Here is an 18,961-nt window from a genome sequence, read left to right as displayed (position 1 = left end):
CTTTCAAGAAAGGGCAGAGCTTCTCAGTGGAATCACTGTTGCTGCAGCGCCGTCTTCCTAAAGAGGTCTTGCAGGTTTCCTTTACACAGTTTCAGAAATGCATTTTAACTGAACATTCCTCATGGCTGCTATGGATGTTCTCTGTTTCTTTCTCTCCACTATTTTCTTCAGAGTTGTCTTGTTCATTCTTTCCATTTGTATTGTTTTAATATGCATGTTTCATTTTTAGTACTTTTTTTTAATAGAAAGGCAACTTGTAGGTTGCATCAATTAACAGAACGGCTTGTCAATATGTTTTAAAAAGCATTAAGGACCACCTGTGAATGGCAGGCTGAAATGAGATTATCTTGAACAGCAGAGACAAGACGACACAATCATGACTCAGGCATTCCACAGAAAGAGAAGATCCAATCCCAGTAAGTAATAATTTATTTTCCAGCAAACTAATGGTTTCAATCACAGGTAGGCAGAAATATGAAATTTAATAGAAGCAATACTATAGGAGTAATTATTTATACTAAATTAACAATGTATGCGGCATGTTCATCAGCAGCAGATGCAGAAATTAACAGCACAGGTGAAAAGCTATTTTAGAAGGACACAACTGATTTAATTTCAGTTTCCTAACTTTGATCTTTCCAAACCTTCTCACATCACAGCTGGTGTACAGACAGGAATAGCCAAACTATATAAAGACGGTTTCAGTTATTGAGGAGGGTGGTTTATTGGGGTGTTGTTGTTGTTGTTGCTGTTTCCATTGCATATTTTATGTTTTTATCTTGTAATTTTATGTTGTGACCTGCCCTGAGATTTACAGACAAAGGGCGATATACAGATTTAATAAATAAAAGAATAAAAGAAGGGCACATTTCAGAAGGGTGCTTTGCATCTGATGCCTCTGAGTAAATGTACCTTCCTGGAGCAAGAACTTGGCAATCTTATTAATAGAAGTAGTACACTTGCTTCTTCCCATAATGGCACCTCTTTGCTTAGTTTCAGAGTGGCAATTAAGTTAACAAAACAACAACAACTCAGGCATTTTTATTGAAGTTAACTAATGGGTAGAATGGTGGTTTCCTCCCTCTATCTCTACTGTCTCCTTACAAGGTATCTTGTTCCTTAATTGAATATTGTGTATGTGTTTCTCTCTCTGTGTGTGTGTAATGCACACATACATCTATAATACCCCCACACACTTTGTGATGGGTTCAGGACTTGGCTCTGCAACCTGTTTATAATTCTAGGCTTCAGCCCTGGCAATGTAATAAAAACACCAACTAATAAATCCCTCAGTCAGTTACGAAGGTCCTAGGTCCTTACTTTTTTACTCTTGAATAAGTACAGTAAGCTCCCAGTCATTTTGGAAGAGGAGAAAAGATTTCAAGGGCAAACAGCTTGAGCCTGGCTATCTCTCTTGATTTAAGTGATTAATAAACACCATGTGAATTGCATATGGCAGCAGTATTAATGAATGGGGAAACGACTGAATAGAGAAGATGCAGGGCTGCCAATGATCTTCACCTAAGCTTTGTCTGTATCTTGAATGCTGAATTGCCTGCTGAACAGCTAGGTTTTAAATCATTTGGGGGAAATGTCATAATTCTATCAGCAGTCAGAACGAGCAGCTGTAATATCTGGTTTTTAAGTGACAGCCCTTTGTAAATATAGCAAGTGACAGCCCTGCAACAACCACCTTTATAAATATAGCAAGTTACTCACATATTTTGTTAAACTTAGGCAGTTCAGTTTGCAAATTTGGGGCAGAATTATCTAGAAATATAGCAAACTGATTTATTTCAACCCAGACCACTGGCCTCTCCAGCAGTTTTGTCTACCGACTGGCAGTGGCTCTCTTGAGTTTTGGACAGGGGCCTCTCCCAGCCCTTGCTGGTGTTGCCAGAGGGTGAACCTGAAAATTACTGTATGCAATACGTGTGTTCTACCAGTGAGATTCATATGAGGGCATAGGTCAGTTTAGGACATAACTATGGCTACGGAGAATTCTAAAACAAGGCAACCATTGTCACTGTGCAGCTCTCGCCCACAAAGTACTTGTGATATGGAGACTCTGAACCAGAAGCGACACATCTACAGATCAGCTGTGTGGTGCTGCAAACACAGCCTGTTCCCAGTCAGGCACCTTTTCCCATGGTGAAAGGGGGCTGGGAAGCCGGAAGGAAAATAAGAATGCCAGCTCCAGTGCTTGCGTATTTCCCTCCATTCTGGTGGCACGGCAGAATAGGGAGGCTGCAGATCCAAGGGTTCTCCCAATGTGCCCTCAGAATGCCCCCTTTTTGTTATTACTACACATTGGAGTATTGACAACAGATTGGAACTGGCAGAGATTTCTGCACCTGCTTGCGAGGGAACAGTTGCTGGTACAGATTGCCCCCAAAATGCTGTATCCAGAGAGCATTGTGGGTGGCACAAAACATCTGAGACGGCATGTTTTCAAAAGGAAGGAAAGAACCACTGTTCTGTTCACAGGAATCTCCTAACAAATATGGCAGTGGAATTTGCCATACCCACTTGAAAAATAAAGCAACTGAACACAAATGCCCTGGCTGAGATCATGCAAGATAGAAACCATTTATTGTTTTTAAAAATTGCACTGAAGGAGATGTAGGCTTACAGTAGTAGCGGGAAACTGGTGGCCCTCCAGATGTTACTGAACTACAACTCCCATCCATCATCCCTGGCTACTGACCATGCTTCCTGGGGCCTGATGGGAGTTCAGCAAAATCTGGAGGGTCCTGGAGGGTCAAAGGCTTCCCATACCTTAATCTGGGGAACAACAGTACAAAAGAGCAGAAGGGGAACGGTAAGTATTTTTACATCAACTTTTGCAGTGAAAATGGAACTTTATGAAAATTCAGTGCAGCACTAGATCACCTGTGTCTTCGCAATGAGGGGTGTGGGTGGGTGTCCTTTGATAACCCGAAGGCTATGCTTCACATATTTTGGAGGAACATATATGAAAAGAACAAGGAAGAAGAAAGGCAGAGAGTGGGATTTCAGGGCTTGTTTGTTCTGCTACAGAATTCACATGCTATTTGGCTGCTGTGATATCAAGCATCCTGTTCATGCTGTGAAAAGAAAAACACACAAAGCAGAAGCCACACGTTGCTTTCAGGCTCAGCAAACCAAGGGGATGAAATGGCATCGCTGTGAATGGCTTTGGGGCTCATCAAAAGGAAGTCTCAGAACATCTCTGTCCAAGGTCAGAAAGGAACAAGATGCTTTCCCACAGAATAATCACTGCTCTGTTTTTGAAGCAGAGTGGCTGCTCGGCTCAGCTTCTCAAACATGGAAATGCAACAGCAGGATTAACATAAGGATTCTTGGTATTCATAGCAGAATTAAAAGCTTGGAAGCTGGGGCTACCTGGAGTTACCCAGTCCCACCGCCACTCTTTCTGTCTCATTCACACACCGCTAGCATAATTTATAAGAGTAAAACAAAAAAACAGTTGGTCTCCATGGTAAAGGAAGATGTATGAAGATATTATGAAGAGCTTCTTCATATCTACAAGGATTCTAACCGATTCTAAGCTAGTTCTCATAGCTGCCTCAAGCAGGAGAGAGGGAAGAGGGCGAAGGGAATGAAGGTGTAGGGATGGAACTTTGGGCTTTGGCAGGAAAACACAAAGTGTGTTTCCCCCTATTAGTCTCAACCCTGCCCTCTGCTGACTGGAGGCATGCAAAGTTGCTTAAACCCAACATATTTCCCATCTCCCTTTCCAGAGGGAGGCTCATGCAGACTTTTTTTGTGCCACACTTTCCAGGGACAGGTCCATCCGCACTTTAAAGCTCCATGTCTGAGTCCGTTCTCCAGGAAAACTTGAATTTTACTGCCGAATCAGAGAAAATGGCTATCCGCAGACAACCCAATAGTTCTTGGCTCTGATTCAGAGGTATAACATGGGTTTTCGCAGGGAAAACCCTAGGACAAAAATAATAAAATAAGAATAAATGTTCAGATATGGAGCGTTAAAGAGCAGAGCTGTGCCGAGAAATATGGCACAAAAGGAAGTCTGGATGAGCCCCAAGTCTCTTGCACCAGGGAACAAGCCCAATGCTGCTTGTTTTTCCATATTAATTTCCTGTAAGCTTTATTTTTCACTTTAGGTGAAATATGGATTGGTTTTGTTTCAAAATCCTTCCTGAAAAGCAATGAACCTCCAGCCCCCTACATCATCCCTATCCATTGGCCATGCTGGCTGGGGCTGATGGGAGTTGGACTCCCATCACTATCCCTGGTGTGCATGATGCACTGAACTGTGGTGATAGTATTTTTTAAGTGTCACATATAGCTAGGCTCTGGAAGACAGAGTCAATGACTAGGTGAAAGCCATCACATGAACTTGATTCTGAACTCAGGTCCTCCTATTCCAACACTTTCACATTCTTTCAACCTCAGCAGACTGAAAGTGCACCGCAGAAAGTGCTGTTGCCTAGCATTCCCACGGTTCACCCTGAGAAGGTTTCATCTAATCAAGTGGCCATTGTTGATGCTGCTTGTTTTCCCCTTCAGAGAGCAGGAAAGTATAAATCTGAAGCAATAAAGGCAGTAGGAGGGTGGGAACAAGCCTTCAGCTACCCCCAAGGTCTTCCATGACAAACCTGAGCCCAACTACTTTTAATATATGAAGACGGCGAATGGTACATATATTGGTGCCCTTACAAAAAACTATGCCCACAGTTCAGCGCATCCTGTACAAGGAGGAAAGCTAGACACTATGGCAGAAAATGATAGTTGTCCATCTGTAATGAATGCCTTTGAGAAGATAGGATTTGTGTCATGTGGCTGCTGTCATACAATAAGCCACACCAACCGCATCAACACCATACAAATGCGTTCTTAGTGTCACATGTGAAAGCACTCCAAGGGTGTAAATAAAGCACTGCAGATTCTAGAAATGCCACAGCAGGTTTATATTATGGTCATGGCTCAGATTCAAGGGCACTCCTCCGAAAGTGGTTAAAAGAACTCCATCCTTTAACATCAGCTGAAGGCAAAACAAGATCAGCTGCACCTTGAATTGATCACATTTATTCAATATTCTTCAAAATAAGCAAGAATTTTGTAGCACATCAGCAATCAAATAGAGCCACAAAAACACGCACACGTATAAATAAGATACACTATGTGAAATGCACAATATTGAAACAAAAATAATACTGTACAGTAACAACATTTGAGAGACAAACAGTTCAAATTAGGGTTTGCTTACTCGCACTATAAAAAACTTGACTTTTTAAAGAAAAATATAGATCCAATATAAAGGCCTGATCCTGAACACTGTGAAATCAATGGAAATTATATTATCCGCTCACTTCAAAGGCAGCTGGATCAATCCTTTGTTTGCCTTAATAGGCACTTCAATTGATCGTTTTTACAAAGCTTACCTTGAATACTATTACAAAAAATGACAAACATCAACTCAAGAGAATGTTTCAGCAAAAGTTTCAGGAACATAATGCAGAAATAGGTTAGTTATCCATGCACAAAACAGGGAGAAAGCTAATTCATTCAGTTTAAGAATAATATTTTTTACTAGATTCCTTTTCACAAACACAAACATTTTAGACTTCATTTTTTTTCAGTAATGGATATATCAAGTTTTACATTTTTCCTAAGTCTACTGAGAATGCTGGCACTGTTATGTCATTGCTTAACATATTGCATTCTGTCTGTAAATAACCACAGAGGTTCATCATCTGAGTTTGGTAAAAGCACACACTATTGTTAAGATTAGAGTTTTCTAAAGCTGAAAGTACATTAAAAGGAAAACCATGAACTTCACAAATTCAGTTTTAAAATATTTTTCCCCAACTAAAAGCTGCAGAAAACTTGTTCTTAAATAATCTACAGAAAATTCTGGAGCCGCTAAACATTTTAAATTTCTTACACTTTCTTCGTCTTAAAAATATTTGAATTAATTCGGTAGCCCATCCTTTTGAAAAATAATCCAAAAAAGAAGAAAAGACCTGAAGTAGATTACAAATCTTTTGTTTTAATCAGTGTGACCAAGGGTTTGTCGTCAGGACTGTAGTCTTCATAAGCAATTGGAGTTGCATCATACATCGCAGGTCGAGATTTCTTTCCAAACCTAACCCCACCGCAAAAAAAGGAAAAGAAGGATTTAGTGGAATTGCAGATTGGTTGAACATTTACACTTGTAGCAGTAACCCACTGTCCCAAGAGAATATCAAAGAGACGTCAAGCTTCATTTGAAATATGTAGTCAAGTGCCAAGCATTCATGAAATAAGGACCTAAATCTAGTGAACTGGTAGAATGCAAACTTAGGCAATCAACAGAACCACCAGATGGTGACGTTTTTCCTAGATGGTAACACTTCTGGTCACAGGTAGGACTGGGAATTACTGAATGTCTGAATACCCTTCTTATAGTCCCTATGCATACAAAAAAAAGCACCACATTTTTTGCTCAATAAGACTCACTTTTTCCCTCCTAAAAAGTAAGGGGAAATGTGTGTGCATCTTATGGAGCGAATGCAGGCTGCGCAGCTAACCCAGAAGCCAGAACAGCAAGAGGGATTGCTGCTTTCACTGCGCAGTGATCCCTCTTGCTGTTCTGGCTTCTGAGATTAAAAATATTTTTTTTCTTGTTTTCCTCCTCCAAATACTAGGTGCATCTTGTGCGTCTTATAGAGCGAAAAATACGGTGCATTAAAGATGAGGTTTCAGCTTCGCCTGCTCCTTGGTAAGGCATTTTCCTATGGATAGGGGGGGGCAATCCTTCTTTGTGGGAGACCATTCTAATGCACAACTCTCCATCTGCAGTCTGATATGGTACAATCCAGGAACAGGTTTTGCTATTAGGCTACTGTTGACTATATAAACTAAGGTTACCAGACGTCCCCGTTTCCCAGGGACAGTCCCCGGATTTACAAATCAGTCCCCATACAAAATCCTTTGAAATTGAAAAGTGTCCCCGGATTATTTGAAAAAAATCTGGTAACCTTCCTATAAACTGGCAACATACAGCTAAGCTCCTATGTTCCTACATTGCAGAAAGGAAGGAAGGAAGGAAGGAAGGAAGGAAGGAAGGAAGGAAGGAAGGAAGGAAGGAAGGAAGGAAGGAAACTGGCACAGCGGAAGCAGTGCTGCATGCAATAAACACAGGTCAGATTGGAAATCAATGGCTTATTACATCTCTAGGTTACAACCAGGGCTGTATTTCCCCCTTTACTCCAAACCAACCTGGCATGCCTGATGGAGGCAATAGCACTGCTGAATTCACTGTCAATGCTCCTGCAATTGTAGAATTCCTCGTACGCTGGCCTGGATGAGCCTTGATATTCAATCCGGCTGATGCGACAAATCCCCACAATTAGGATGATCAGCATCAGGACAAACGCAACGCATAGGGCTCCAATTATTATGTAGAGAGAGTGCCGTGGCATGTTTGTCAGGCTCTCTGCCATGTGCCCAGACTTCCACTGTAAATCTAAAAGCAAGGAATATAATGGACATTGTTGATGAATTGTACAGTAAGTGGGTAATGGCACATTCACTCCCACCATATATATTTGTACTTTTAATGGAGTTGCATGAAGATTGAAGTTAGAAGGTGTGAAACTATTGCAAAACAGATCCTTTCAACCATTAATCCCACACTTGATTCCCACTGCCAATGGTTATTCCTGACAGAGCAGACACAGAAAGTTGCAGAGATATAGAAGCAAGGTGCCTGCCTCTTTTAACTCGCTGGTAGCAGAGGCAGAACGGGAAGCTGAAGGAAAGTTAGCTCCCCTTCTTGCTGGCCACAAAAGATTTCATTTTCAAAAGTTCCTTCTGCCTCTGCCTCCACGTGTTTCCTGTATTCTTTACTGATCAAGAAAGATGGCACTTTCTTCATTCTGCATTTCACATGCTCAAACGTTTCTATTTGCTGCCAATCTTGAGAGGTTCCTAGCTTATTTTCCTTCCACAGTTGGAAATTTCAGCCACCCCTCCAAGTTAAACCTTTTGTCTTCTATTCCAAAAGCTAATGAAGGTGTTTTGGGTGTTAAAACATGCTGACAACAGTTCTAGGTTTCCAAACAGATGTTAATTATATAGCAATCACTCCCCCCCCCCCATATAACTTTTTTCCTGACTCCCTTACGCATCCATTGAAAGTTAATATTCGCCTTTACAATGCTCTTCCATTGGCCTGCTATAGCTTTGTTTTATATCAAACCATGCGCTAAATTATTCCCAATGTTTCAATGTAACAACGTATATCTGGAATACCCAGGCCTCACTTGGGATACTCATGGATTCTTTCCTTGCCAAAGAAAAGTATCTATTTTCTTTTGCAATTATGCCACCACCACTTTGGCACTAACAAATTCTGAAATACAAATAAAACCCTGAAGAGCACGTTAATTTTTATAATACTTATTCTCCCAAGCAGTGAACTGGAAGCACTCTCCCATCTCTTGGTTTTGCATTTGTTTCTGTAAAGTAACATGACCAATCTTACATGAGTCTTGCAAGCCCAAATGTTTAACACTAGAATGGCATCTTATATTTTTAAACCAGTTCCCACCCTAAATTTTATCAACATTTGTTTAGTTTATGTGATTTGTTATTAGCTCATACTGTCCATTACATTAAGGTTACCAGATTTTTTTCAATGAATCTGGGGACACTTTTCAACTTCAATGGATTTTGTATGGGGACAGATTTGTAAATCCGGGGACTGTCCCCAGGAAACGGGGATGTCTGGTAACCTTACATTACATTAATCCATAAAGAGGTCCCATGCTATCCTTTGGTACCAGTCAATGGTTTCCTCTGTTTTTGGGTCCCTCAGGACGGTGAACACATTTCCTTAATCCAGGGATGAGGAACCTGTGCTAGACTACAACTCCCAACATCTCTGGCTAGGGCTGATGGAAGCTGGAGTTCACCAACATCTGGAGGGCCACAAGTTCCCCATTCCTGGCACAGATGTGGGTTTCTTCAAACAAGCATAAACTGAATTATATTTTGCTCAAATCTCACTTGTTCTTTCTGTGTGCCAGAACTAAGGTGACAGCTTGGTGCTAGGAGTGCTATATTCCACCATTGTTCATAACCTACACCTGCAGCCAAGCTCCTTTACAATTCTGGAATCAAAGTATCATTCTGAGATATTTGTTATCATACCACATAATCGACAGCAAGTAATAAAAGCATATGGTTCCAACAATCTAGGCCTTTCATAGAAAGCCATTAAATTACATATTATTAGAATATGTAGGCACTGCACGGAATGCATTTCTAAAGGATTACTGCATGTCTCAGGATATTAAATCCATCTGCCAGACAGCCTATTGTCTACCACCTAAAGAGGCTGTCACTCACACATGGATTGTTCCCTCAATTAAGTATGCATGCCTATTTTAGTCATTACTATTTTCTCCTTTCAGCAGACCTCATGCCTTTATTTTATTTAGATATTTAGCATCCTGTTTTTCAACTAAAAAAAATTAATATCCTCTTGATTGCTTCCAGTACATATTAAAATAATGGCTTGTATTCTAAGACTGTTAAGGCTGTAATCCTATATGCTCTTACGTGGGAGTAAATCCCACTGAATTTAATAGGACCCACTTTGAACAGACATGCACAGGATTATGGTGTTGAGGAAATTGATAGAATGGAAGTTTCCCATTCCTTTGTTTTTCTTTCAGTCACCTGTGAACCCTGAAGATCTTTTGGAGGGTTATAGGGCTTTCCAGAGTAATGTGGGATAGGTGTATGGGCTGCTTCAGGGAGGAGCAGATGTGGAGAATACTTTTGTTCTGTTAACTGCTTTAACTTACCTTAGGACCCAAGCCAATATAATTCAAAAATTGCAAAAACCTGCAAAGGCCATTTGACCAGAGACTATATTGGAAAAGAAAATAATTAACATGTCCTGTGGTGAACAGTGACCATCTTAGACTTGGTTAATTAATAAAACCAAATGGTAATAAATACTTACGTATTTCGCAATTTGCCCCAACCCATCCACGTGGACAATGGCAAGTATACCCATTGGGTTGGTCTATGCACATTCCACCATGATGACAGGGGTTACTCTCACAGTCATTTATATTAATGTCACACTCTTCACCTTAAAACAAGGAAGGAAATATAGTTATGTGTTGCAGATATGAAAGCAAAATGGAATGCCTTCATCCCTTTCGACTGCAGACACTCAATAATCAACATGTTAGTGTAACTTACTCTCAAAAGATTAATTTAAGCAGTCATATTATCTATGATGCAACAGATAATGGGCTCTTTGTAAGGAGAAAATTACATTTTTCTGCAAGGAGTTCTTAACTGCAACCACACTCACGGCATGCTACTTATTATTAAAACAATGGAATGAGGTCTCTTCAGGGTTGCACAGGAATGAACAGTATTTAAAAAGCAATCAAAACACAGACTGATGCAGGGCAGCAATCAAACTTCAGCAAGAAGTGGCTGGAATATACAATGGAATTAGATCATTGCAACCACATGAATCAAAGAAATGCCTTGCTTTGCTACTGGAACTCTGAACATGGAGTTGAAGATGCTCATGTTTTCTTAAGATTAGAAACACCTGGGACTTCAAAAATGCTCTTACACGTCTATAGAATAAAATCCTAGAGAATAATATCTAACAAGTAGGGCCACTTTAAAGCTGGTGATCCCTGGGTGAAGTATGAACTAGTAGTGGGTAAACCTTTTGTTTACTCTTGCTTTTATGAAAACACAATTTGATACTATAGACTTCTTAGTGATGAAAAACAGGGCTGTTGAAAAAGGAAAGTATCAGACTCATGGGGTGACTTAGGGAGAAGGGGTGAAGTGTGGGGCTTCTATCTGCAGAAACAATTTAAGCACCGAAGGGCTGGAGTAATTGGGAACTCACAATGGGGCATGGGATATTTGACCTTTACAGGATGTCCAGCTTGTCACTTGTAAGGAAAAGAAAAGGTTTTGCAAAAAGCAATGCAGAAGAGAGGTATTCCACACTGCTCTTTGGGTTTTGCATGTAATGTCTTCATTCATTTTTGGGTTTTGAATGTAATGCCCCAGCTGTCCTTGACAGCCTATCTTTATATACCACTCTTTGTGCAGCAGAATACATTTCTGGCCCCCAAACCACTTCTGGAGAATAAATTGGCTTGCAAGAATCCCAAAGCTGGCTATCCCTTCAAGGCATTCATACAACTATCAGAAAAAGCAAGGAGAGTGAAATGTCTTCACTTTACTGGTATAATAATAATAATAATAATTTATTATTTATACCCCGCCCATCTGGCTGAGTTTCCCCAGCCACTCTGGGCGGCTCCCAATCAAGTATTAAAAACAATACAGTGTTAAATATTAAAAACTTCCCTGAACAGGGCTGCTTTCAGGTGTCTTTTAAAGATAGGATAGCTACTTATTTCCTTCACATCTGAAGAGAAGGTGTTCCACAGGGTGGGTGCCACTACCGAGAAGGCCCTCTGTCTGGTTCCCTGTAACCTTACTCCTCGCAATGAGGGAAACCGGTACAGATTACATGACGCTAACCTGGTTTATTTAGCACCATTCAATTAGCATGCTGCCTTTTCAAATATTGTTTTCAAATGCCATATTGTTTCAGAAAGATATTGATTAAGTAATGGTTTAGCAGCTGTTTACCTTGCCAAGTTCTAATTAGCTACACATTTTACTTCTGAAAGTCGCAATATCAAATCACTTCTAACCAATATTAACAGCTCTTCTGTCAAAGCTAAATTCAACAGCACCCAAGTTAATTGGGGCATACTCTCTTGCTATACATTCGTGCTCACAAGATTATCTTAAACTGCTTGCCTACTAAATGGACCATTTTCAAAGCTCTCTTTTAACTCATGTTCACCTTCTCATTCCCTCTTGGATGAGTCTATCCCAAGTCTCTTTCAGCAAATTCTCCCCCACTAATGGCAGGAATGCCGTCCTGTAAAAGTAACAGAGGGGTCTGAGAAACCTGTTTCTTTTGCTTTGTTACTGAGATTGTGAAAAACACGCAAGGCCACTAATCTAATGTAAAATTTATGGATTAAGACAGGATTGCAAGAATAAATAGCTAAAAAGAGCTATTCCACTGTGGAAAATATTCTATTTTATCATGCTTTAGATACTTGTGAACAAATGAGAACATTTGCAGTATACATTAAGACTCCCTATTTTGTAGTAAGAGATCATGGAATGTGTTTTCTAGACATAGAGCACTTCTAATTCATTGTAGTGATAACAGAATCACAGTATGGCATTTATTCCAGATTGCAGTAGTGTTATACATTTTTCACCTTGAATGAAGGGGATACAGCCTGCAAGGGAGATATAATATATGAGAAACAAACTGTGTTAAGTGGTGCATTATATATGCGGCCTTAAAATTAGAATGAATACATGGCATTATCCTCCCCCATCCTCTTCCATATGATTCCTGTATCTGTTTCAAATCCTGCAGGTCTTGTTCTCAGCTTGCTACAGTGCAGAGCTGGAACTTGCTATCTTATCATACATTGGTCCTTATCTTTGTGTTTTTAAAGAGAGCGCATATTAAAAGGAAGCCTGAAGTCGAGAAAAAACAACAGCAACCTGTAAACTGTTTGAAATACGTAGTCTCTGTTAGGTTGTCACCAATCAGCATATACATTTCAGCAGTCGGTTTTCAGACACTACTTTCCGGGCTTGAGCTAAGGAAATAGTACAGCAGCTCTGTGAACTCAGGTCATGCTTTAGGGCACCTGATCTTAATATGTCTTTCTAGCTGGAAAGAGATTCACACACTGTGGAACAGCAATAGCCAGCACCTCAAGCTTCACAGGCTCCTCGTGATCAAGCTGTTGAGAGTCTGAAGAAGCCTCTCTTTTCACCAACATGGCCAGGGAGATATAAGAAACCCTCTCCTGTTGTTCAAGTTTCAAGATGTTGATTGTCATTTCTGCCTCCATGAAATGATTACTGGTCCCAGCAGCTTCCAGGGCAGGGCTTTTTCCCCAGATGGAACGCAGTTACAGCACCTTTCAGGTGGGCGGGCACCATTGCCATTATAAGAGAACGAGGGAGGTTTTCATGGTGAGTTCTGGCACCTCTTTTTCTAGAAAAATAGCACTGTTCCAGGGTATATTTCCATTACCAGAAGCACAGGTGAGCTACCAGCAGCCACGACAAACACCTCCTGAAGCTGCCACATTCTTCCATACTCCCCAGACGTCCTCCCTTCCTTGTTCATTTCCTCCATCCCCACCCCCAGTTTTTAAATGTTTTTATATGTGTTAAATGTTTTATATATTTTTAAATGTGTTTTTATATTCTGGTTTTACTCTGTCAACTGCCCTGAGACCTGCGGGTATATAAATTCAATAAATAAAAATAACCATTCTACTCCCCTCCCCCTTTCTATGTAATTTCAGAACAAACTGGAAGGGCAACTGTTTTATTTGCTAAAAATAAATTTACGCTTTCATTCTGGGTTAGTTTATTTCGATTTGTCTTTATTCAGGAGTTGTTAGTCCAGAACATTTGTCTGTGGCTCCACCCAACATTGGTTCTGGCTCTGCCTACCACCAGAACGCAGCCCCTGACAGCTCATCCCTGAAGAATGCAGCCCTCGATGGGGGGAAAGGGGACAGGCACGTAAGCCTGCAAGCCTAGGAAGAAAGACATGTATAAAGAGAGCCAGGTTCATTTTTATAGAATACCTTCTCTGCTTCTCCTGCTTTGTCAGAAAGGCAATGAATATCATTAGTGATAATTATTTATTTTTTTAAAAAAGTGGAGTAAAATATCTGGTATCTAAACTGGGCATCAGCAGAATAAGATGAAAAGCAGGTGCAAATGCATTCAAGTTGACATTTGTCTTCTTCTGTATAGTCTGATTAATAATTATGCATATTATGTAATTTCAAAGTAACTTGCCTGTAAATCCAGGTGCACAGATACACGTAGCATTTAGCCCTTCACTGTCACAAGTACCACCATTCTGGCAGCTGATGTTAACACAAGGATCTTTGTATAATTCACAGTGCCTTCCTGGGAATATTAAGTGATAAGAGATGATGTTAGAATTGTACATTGTTTAAGGGCTGGAGGATGTGGAAGCAGAATATAAAGAATACTAGCAGCCTCATACTCAGCGTTGCTTGGGAATTCTAAGGAAACAAAATGGCAGCCAAGTCCTATAATTTTAACCTGCTTATTAGAAGATGGGATATACAAAAAAAAAAAGGAAATTTCATTGGCGCCAAGTAATTAATTTGTATCCTGAATCACCACCCTGGGATCTTTGGATAAAGGCTGGCATCAAAATTGAATAAATAATAATAATCACCCATCCCCTACTGACAATTTTGAGCCATTTTGAAGGTGTGGTGATTAGTGCCCCTCATTTCTTCATGATTGATGATGCTCAATGCAAGTTAAAGAAAGCATTAGCTTTGTTTAACTTGAATTATCCATGAACTAAATCTAGATGGGACCACTGAACCTTTTTGTACCACCAAGGCCTGTTCACAGCCAGGTAGACCCTTCTCAGAGCTTAATAAAGGGTTAGCTAAAAGACAAGACAAATGGAGGTGGTCTGTACCTTGATCTAGCTAAAGCACTCAGCACCTAAACCTTGTGTTATAGGATACATGAACCTGGGACTGGCAGCCCACAGCAGAATGATATTTACTTTGATATCCCCATGAGCACAACCAACAGTTCTTTAATAAAAACATGTACAAGTACTGCAGGCATCTATTGGATACCCACTGTGACTTCATGGGTGACACACCCTCCCTCCTTAAAGTTGTTGTTCTTTTTTCGTGGGTAAATGCATACATATGTATATCCTCTTTTTATCGTGCTGCCCCAAATAACAATGTTAACCACTCCAACCATTTCTTTTTTTCAATACATATTTTAATAGCATACCCTGCTTCTTCTGCACCTTCGAATAACCAATTAACTCTTTCCATTTGGAGTAAAATTCTCTAGCTCTGACAATAATTCTTGTCGGACATCACGACTTCACTGACTTTTATTAATTGAGGTTGGGCGACTATAATTGGGAGAAAAAGCTTTTTTTTTTCTTCCCTGAAGCAAGATAGTTCTCTGTGTCCTACTCTGTGTCCTACTGCCATGATAGTGCAAGGGGGGAAACTGTAAATCCAAAGTAAGATTCAGCTGCACTTTTTAGAAATTCAGAAAAGTAGCATGTCACACTACAGATGAGCTTTATAATGTTGGTTCCAAAAGGCTTGCCTCAAAGATAATGAAACTTAAATGATGCAGATCACGTTTATTAGGCAGATTTACAGTAACCCCACCTATGTTAAAGCAAAGCATCTCTTACCCTCATATTCTTTTGGCTCGGGTGGTAGTTAGGCATTGGAATATGTTTGTGTATTGGAGGGCAGGGCGTGGCCATCGCCTACCGCTCCACTTTATGGGTAAAGGAATCCGGCGGTTGTGGATCCTGCCCGATGCCCTTGCTGGTGGCTAGGGCCATGGCACGACCCCTGGTGACATCAGGGGGAGCTTTCAGTTGTATTTGCATCAACAGGCTCCTCCCACTGGTGGTTAACCCTTGTTAGACTCACCCCTCCCTGAGGGGGTGGAGTCACGCTCTGTTGTTTTCTCCAATGCCTAAGCCAATACCTCTCACATGCTGTAATCAATAAAGTTGTGGCCTTTTTTTAGCCCATTAACCTAATATACTGTGTCCATGTGTCTTTTTTATCCCCAAGCGGGTGGAGGGTCCTTGAATCATAACCCCACCTATGTTAAAGCAAAGCATGTCTTACCTTCATATTCAGCAAGACATACACAGTCGTAGCTATTGACAAGGTCTCTGCAGGTAGCTCCATTCTGACAGGGGGCTGAAAGGCACTCATTATATTCCTCCTCACAATAGAGTCCGTGGTAACCTGAAAACATGTAACAAAGAAAACACAACATACCCTGAAAATGTGTCTCAGCATATGGCAAAAGCTTCACAATCGTGGATGGGACAGAGATGACTAGTAGCTGAAAATAACAATGTGAGGATGCACCTTTAAAGCTATTTTGCCACATAATGTACATGAAAGGATTTGGAGCTCAGTTTACGCTGGAATCAAGACCTCCTTATACATTTCATACGTTGAACAATCAGAAGGCAGCCAAATGACCTCATTAGAAATCTAAGCAAGCCAGGAGCACGATAGAAGTACTGAAGCGAATGGACTGTATTTTCAGAATTCATTTTTTGCACGGCTGTAGATCACATTTATTAGGTGGGTTTACTGGGCTAAAACGAGCAGAAATCTTGGTGATGTATAATGCCACTTTATATAATGAAACTAGATCTCGCTCCAGCACAACTCTGAAGTGTAACTCAAATAGCAAACTGCAGGATGTAGAGTAGCTGTCACTTGTCTGAAGTGGGTAAAGATATGGCAGTCTGAAGACAGAGAAGCATACTTGGTTGATTCAAGCTGGTAAAACAGGGACGGAACACCATTTCACATGTAAATGAACGCTAAGTGCTACCAATCTGCCCAGCAAAATTTTGGCACAGCTTACATTGTGCCCTTTTATTATTAAACAAAGCAACAGTTTCATAGAATACAGCATGGATTAAGCATTATCAGTTATTCTACTGTGTTCTACAGAGCTGCAGTCCGATGCATATGTAAATAAATGAGGAATTATGTATTCTTTACTTCTACTGCTATGCTTCTAGCAAACTTTTATTATACATGGAAGCCACTGAGTAATCACTACAGCTGCCCCACCTTCATTTAACTGCATCAGATTAGCATACAATATCCTTTTAAACCTTATTCGTTCAAATCAGAAGGTGCAGCGACTATGACTGGTGAATTGTAGCCATTATTTTCCTTATTAGAACACTAGGCATCCACTACTACTCTTATTAAACCAGGGAGACCTTTCACCTTCCATATATTTGCATCATTCAAAAACATCCTAAGCTTGTCCATCAGGTTCTAATTCACTAATTCAGGCAAACAGAAATCTTGGCTTGGATTCAAAGGTTGCACATTTTGGTGTGGACTTTTAGATAACAGGGAAGCCAAAATATAAAATAAAGGTAAAGGTAAAGGGACTCCTGACCATTAGGTCCAGTCGTGGCTGACTCTGGGGTTGCGGCGCTCATCTCGCTTTATTGGCCGAGGGAGCTGGTGTACAGCTTCCGGGTCATGTGGCCAGCATGACTAAGCCGCTTCTGGCGAACCAGAGCAGCGCATGGAAATGCCGCTTACCTTCCCGCTGGAGCGGTACCTATTTATCTACTTGCACTTTGACTTGCTTTCGAACTGCTAGGTTGGCAGGAGCAGGGACCGAGCAACGGGAGCTCACCCGGTTATGGGGATTTGAACTGCCGACCTTCTGATCGGCAAGCCCTAGGCTCTGTGGTTTAACCCACAGTGCCACCCGCGTCCCTAAAATATAAAATAACCAGCAGCAAATATATATGTGCTATTATTGTTTTTATTATTCTTCAGTAACAGTGGCTTGGATCCAAAGGTCCCTTAGTGCAAGTATCACCACATGCGCACAGCAAGGCTCGCTGATTACACACGCGCGCACACACACACACACACACACACACACACACATGTTTCTCATGTCTATGAAGATCAGGGGACCCTCCAGAGCTGCTTTTTGGGGAAATCCGGGGGGGTGGGGACTTCCCCATCAGCAGAAGTGTCTCCCACTGACACAGCAACATCGTTGGGTCCAAGCTGCTGTTAGTCACTAACCGTTAATTTATCTATTATAATCATCATTATGTATTTGCTTTATTTGTCATTGTTTTTTATTCCAGTCTTTGCCTGTTCAGAATAAAACCTATTTCCTTTCAACTTCAAACTGCTTGAAGTTGGAATTGATACTATTGAAAGAGCAGAACAGGCTTTTCTAGAAATTGTTTTCATTTTAATGTTATTTTTTTACTATCTTGTTCTCATTTCCTCTGAGGAAAATATAAATGGGGCGGCCCATTTATTTAATTAAAAAAATAAACAGCAGCACAGGCTTTTTCACTGTGTGAAAGCTCAAGTAAAACTTTGAATGGCAAACATGCTCTGTGAACGCTGTATATATTACTCATGAGAAAACCAAGTGAGTTTTTTTAGGGATCTGGTCAAATAATAAGCAAGACTTAGTCATACTCAAGAGCAAACCTATTGAAATTGGTCATTAATCATAACTAATTGACTCCCAGTGTGTTTACTCCAAGTATGACTGAGGCTGGATCCAGCCCTTTGTGCCATAGAAACAAAAGGCTTACTCATTTCACTAGAGACCTGAAATCAATTGGATTTCACATGATTTCATGTCCTCATAAGGGATAAACTGCCATTACTTTGTAGCCATTCTTTAATAAGACACAGTGGAGCAGGCACTAGAAAACTGCCATATGCAGGCTTAACCTGAATTCTTATATATAAAATAAAACAACAGCAAGAAAAAGCTATTGTAAATTATTTCATGTAACTCTCAATATATGCATACCTCTGAATTATATGTGACTGAAAAAGTCCTCCCCCCCTTTCCCCCAAACAGCCTTGGCTGTGAGGAAACACTCTGATTTACATGTTCAATTAATGACTTGTTTTACAAATGAGTATCAACCTGTTCTATAGGGCAACCAGTTGAAGACTGCAAGTCTGTGGTGAAAATACTATTTTTCTCCACTAGAGGGTGGCTTCCACCTACCACACTTCTTAAATTTCAAGAAGGGAGGACACTGCATTTTCATTCAGCTAGTTAGGAAAATGTCAATTCCACCTCTCCTGATGTCAGCCGAAAAAATTGCTATTTATAAGAATAAGATGAAGCCCTATAAAGGCAAAGGAGAGTCTTCCCCCATGTGCAGGTCACCTCTAAATTAACAAACAAAAAGTTTTTATTTTCTGTAACTTTCTTTTTTAAATGCAAGTTCGGAATAGGTTTTTAA

The 18,961-nt window shown here is 40.5% G+C and overlaps 1 protein-coding gene across 1 annotated transcript in view; it reads right to left on the bottom strand.

Moving 5' to 3' along the window:
* Positions 1 to 5,036: 5,036 nt before the first annotated feature.
* Positions 5,037 to 18,961, bottom strand: part of DNER (delta/notch like EGF repeat containing) — a 112,684-nt gene continuing 98,759 nt past the window's right edge. Inside the window, exons 9-13 of the mRNA XM_028731156.2 lie at positions 15,801 to 15,923; positions 13,930 to 14,043; positions 9,983 to 10,114; positions 7,228 to 7,474; positions 5,037 to 6,112 (exon numbers count right to left, since the gene is read on the bottom strand). Coding sequence (XP_028586989.2) covers positions 6,001 to 6,112; positions 7,228 to 7,474; positions 9,983 to 10,114; positions 13,930 to 14,043; positions 15,801 to 15,923 — 728 coding nt within the window. The 3' untranslated portion in view covers positions 5,037 to 6,000. The remainder of the gene's footprint in view (positions 6,113 to 7,227; positions 7,475 to 9,982; positions 10,115 to 13,929; positions 14,044 to 15,800; positions 15,924 to 18,961) is intronic.

The sequence above is a fragment of the Podarcis muralis genome, chromosome 6 (genome assembly GCF_964188315.1).
Source record: "Podarcis muralis chromosome 6, rPodMur119.hap1.1, whole genome shotgun sequence".
NCBI lineage: Eukaryota > Metazoa > Chordata > Lepidosauria > Squamata > Lacertidae > Podarcis > Podarcis muralis.
This window is presented reverse-complemented; position numbering and strand designations above follow the sequence as displayed.